Genomic DNA, 3,935 nt, shown 5'->3' with positions numbered 1-3,935 from the left:
ATTTGCCAGATATCTACAGACCATTGCAGGGGGAGAGCATTTAGGTCCTGTGAGAATGAAAAGGAGCCTCTGGATTATAAAACTCTGGATACAGTTTACGCTGGGCAGGCAAAACACTTCAGTTTCTCTTGAAGGGATTCTTAGGGGTCAGAGTGTATCACTGGGAGCATTTGATAAGGGAGAGTTAATAGAGCCTGGTTCTGATTGAATTTACAAATGTAAATCTGAAGTGATGCTGTTGAAGTCACTGTTATTGAATTAAGCACCCGGCCCTAAGAATTTATCCCAAAAAACTGCAAAGGGGCAGTGGCATAATTTAAACTCTCAGGAGAGGAGAACATTATATATATATATATATATATATATATATATATATATATAATGAGGCAATGAAGCACATTTATAAATAGCTTGAATGTAGGGCACATAAATACCGTTTTCACCATGCACTTGCCATGCGTTTACCTACATGTCATGATACAAAGGACCACACTCAGAAGTGGAGGGCCAGAAAGGATGTATGTATGAGGGTCACAATTGTAAAATCACACAGTGCTCAGATAGGCTGTGGAACTCACAGTCAAAAGATATCACAGAGGCCAAGAGCTTAGAGGATTCAAAGAGTGACGGGATGTTTATATGGGTAACTAGAAAATCGAATTATAGTAGTGAGGCTTTTTAAAATAATGTCTTGTAAGGGCTCTAAACCTTCCTGATTTATATCACAAAATATGTCTAACTAGTGGGTGTCAGAGGAAAATTTTCCTTTGGAGAAAGTTATCTCAGAGCTGCCTATTGCCGGGCTTCTTTCACCTTCCACTGAAACATCTGTAACTGGCCACTGGATACTGGGTGTCATAAATATAAAGGAAAGGCTAACCACCTTTAAACTCCTCCTGGCCAGAGGAAAAACCCTTTCACCTGTAAAGGGTTAAGAAGCTAAAATAACCTCGCTTGCACCTGACCAAAAGGACAATGAGGAGACAAGATACTTTCAAAGCTGGAGTGGGGGGGAAACAAAGGGCTCTCGCTGTCTGTTGCTTTTGCTGGGACCAGAGCAGGAATGCAGGTCAGAACTCCTGTAATGGGTTAAAAAGCAATCTAGTTAGATATGCGTTAGATTCTGTTTTGTTTAAATGGCTGATAAAATAAGCTGTGCTGGATGGAATGTATTTTCCTGTTTTTGTATATTTTTGTAACTTAAGGTTTTGCCTAGAGGGATTCTCTATGTTTTGAATCTGATTACCCTGTAAGGTATTTACCATCCTGATTTTACAGAGGTGATTCTTTTACTTTTTCTTCAATTAAAATTCTTCCTTTAAGAACCTGATTGCTTTTTCAGTGTTCTTAAGATCCAAGAGTTTGGGTCTGTGTTCACCCATGCAAATTGTTGAGGATTTATATCAAGCCTTCCACAGGAAAGGGGGTGTAGGGCTTGGGAGGATTTTGGGGGGAAAGACTTTTCCAAGTGGGCTCTTTCCCAGTTATATTTGTTAGATGCTTGGAGGTGGCAGCAATAAAGTCCAAGGGCAAAAGGTAAAATAGACTGTACCTTGGGGAAGTTTTAACCTAAGCTGGTAAAAATAAGCTTAGGGGGTCTTTCATGCAGGTCCCCACATCTATACCCTAGAGTTCAGAGTGGGGAAGGAACCTTTACACTGGGCTATATGGACCACAGGTCTGATCCAGTCTGGCAGTGCCTGTCTTCCTATTGATAGCGTAAACCCAAGGCTATGTTTTTGCTGATCTTCCTTGAACTCCTTGGAGTCTCTAGACTTGCACTCAGAGCAGAAAAATGTGTAATTAAATATCAATTAGTCTGCTGTTCTTTTTCCTTTTAGGAAGGAAAGTTCAGAACTCCTGGGAACTGCATAGTACATTATGTCAGCTGTCAATGACACGAAATTGAATGCTGCAGTGTTCCTTCTGACCGGACTACCTGGACAGAAAGACATACATCTCTGGATCTCTATCCCCTTCTGCTTAGTGTATGTTATTTCAATAGTAGGAAATTCAGTCATTCTGTTCATTATAAAAACAGATCCAAGCCTCCATGAGCCCATGTACATTTTCCTTTCCATGTTGGCTGTCACAGACCTTGGCTTATCGATAACCACCATACCAACGATACTGGGTATATACTTGTTTAACTCTAGAGAGATCAGCCTTGATGCCTGTTTTGCCCAGCTGTTCTTCATCCACTCTCTGTCATTCACTGAATCCTCCATTCTCTTGTTGATGGCCTTTGACCGCTTTGTTGCGATCTCTAACCCACTGAGATATGCTTCCGTCTTAACTCTTCCGAGAATAGCCAAGATGGGACTGTTGTTTGTGTTAAGAGGGTTTGTCCTAACATTCCCACTCCCCTTTCTCTTGAAGCGGTTCCAATACTGTCAAGCCAATATCCTCTCCCATTCCTACTGCCTGCACCAGGAGGTCATGAATCTGGCTTGTTCAGATATCACAGTCAACAGCATCTATGGCTTGTTTATTACACTCTTAATGGTGGGGTTGGACTCGCTGCTCATCTTCGTCTCTTATGTGATGATCCTCAAAACAGTGCTGAAAGTTGCGTCCCCCACAGAGTGCCTCAGGGCCCTGAACACCTGTGTGTCCCACCTCTGTGCTGTTGTGCTCTTTTACACACCAGAGATCGGCTTATCTGTGTTACACAGATTTGGAAAGGCTTCTCCTCCATTACTTCAGATTCTCCTGGGCTATGTCTATCTGCTGGTCCCACCTCTGATGAATCCAATTGTGTATAGTGTGAAAAGCAAACACCTTCGCGAGCAGATAATCAAGGTGTTTGCCAAGTGATGGGTCAGTTCATCACCTGGTTCCATCATTGGTTACATGGGAGATGAAAACCAGGGGCCACCTATTCCATCCTGGACGCTTACATCCGAGATGACATAAGCTATTGATCTCTACTCTGTAGAGAGAGGCTCAAGCAGGATCTAAGGCCTGGAATAATGGAATAGGGGCTGTTCCTGCCTCTTGGTGAGGGAGGCTAGTGCACTTGGGGAAGGGTGGCCAAGGCGGGCAGCAGCAATTACAAAAGGACTATGTTCCTGGAGAGCCAGGGGAATGGTGGAGTGTTGGCCCATAAAGAGCTGTATTGGCAGCTGCTCCAACCTCAGAATTCCTCTCAATACAGTCAATAAAGAGACGGGATGTGGATGTTGTTTTGCATTTTAACTGGCCCATCACTGGCCCATCTCTGGTTAAACATCCAGGGGCCACAAAATAAAAGTGCCGAGCTGTTTTTTCAGTTTCAGTCCTGCCCCTTCCTGAGCGTTCTGGGTGCTGAGTGATCCATGGGTGCTGCACCAGCTGTGGCCAGGAGCTATTCAAGGGGTAGGGACACCCACCCTTCCCCTACCCCCATAGCCAAGTCCTAATGACTGAGTCATGTCAGAGACATGACTAACGCCAGCACCCCAGGAGAAGCCATTCACATAGCCCCCCACCCAACCCTGTTGGTGGCTCTGCACACAACACATCTGCTGAACCCACTACTCATGTAGGCAGGGCAGAGCACGTGAGTGAGGGTCTGACACACAGGAGTCCTGGCAAGAGAGTCAGGACCAAATTCCCTCCTACTCTTCCCCTTCTTTTGCCCTGCTGCAGGGTGGAAACGATCCTCAACTTCGCCACCGAGGCACAGTGAGTTCCTATCCCAGATCAGCTCATTCGGTGCAGGGTGACCACCTCTTCAAAAAGCAAAAGCAGGAGCCACATACTGTATTGACCCTGCTCCTGCTCCTCTTCTTCCCCTGAGGCACCTCCCTCTGACCAATCCCTTCCTCCAAACCACACCTTCTGCTCCTCCTCTTTACCTGAGGCTCTTCCCCCTCTCCAGGCCAAGACCAGAGACCAGCTGCCCTAAGAGCTGCCCAGGATCCAGAGCCACTGTGAGGAGCCCCAGACCCTCC

General features: G+C 45.4%; 1 protein-coding gene across 1 annotated transcript; it reads left to right on the top strand.

The window, feature by feature from the left end:
* The first annotated feature begins 1,881 nt into the window (after positions 1–1,881).
* LOC144279038 (olfactory receptor 51G2-like) lies at positions 1,882–2,817 on the top strand. Its single transcript, XM_077840473.1, has one exon. The coding sequence runs from the start codon at positions 1,882–1,884 to the stop codon at positions 2,815–2,817; it is 936 nt and encodes a 311-aa protein (XP_077696599.1).
* Positions 2,818–3,935: the final 1,118 nt, after the last annotated feature.

This window comes from Eretmochelys imbricata, chromosome 1 (genome assembly GCF_965152235.1).
Source record: "Eretmochelys imbricata isolate rEreImb1 chromosome 1, rEreImb1.hap1, whole genome shotgun sequence".
NCBI lineage: Eukaryota > Metazoa > Chordata > Testudines > Cheloniidae > Eretmochelys > Eretmochelys imbricata.
This window is presented reverse-complemented; position numbering and strand designations above follow the sequence as displayed.

Bases quoted from the DNA above. Each gene is read 5' to 3' on its own strand.
- LOC144279038 (XM_077840473.1), top strand. From the start codon at position 1,882: ATGTCAGCTGTCAATGACACGAAATTGAATGCTGCAGTGTTCCTTCTG.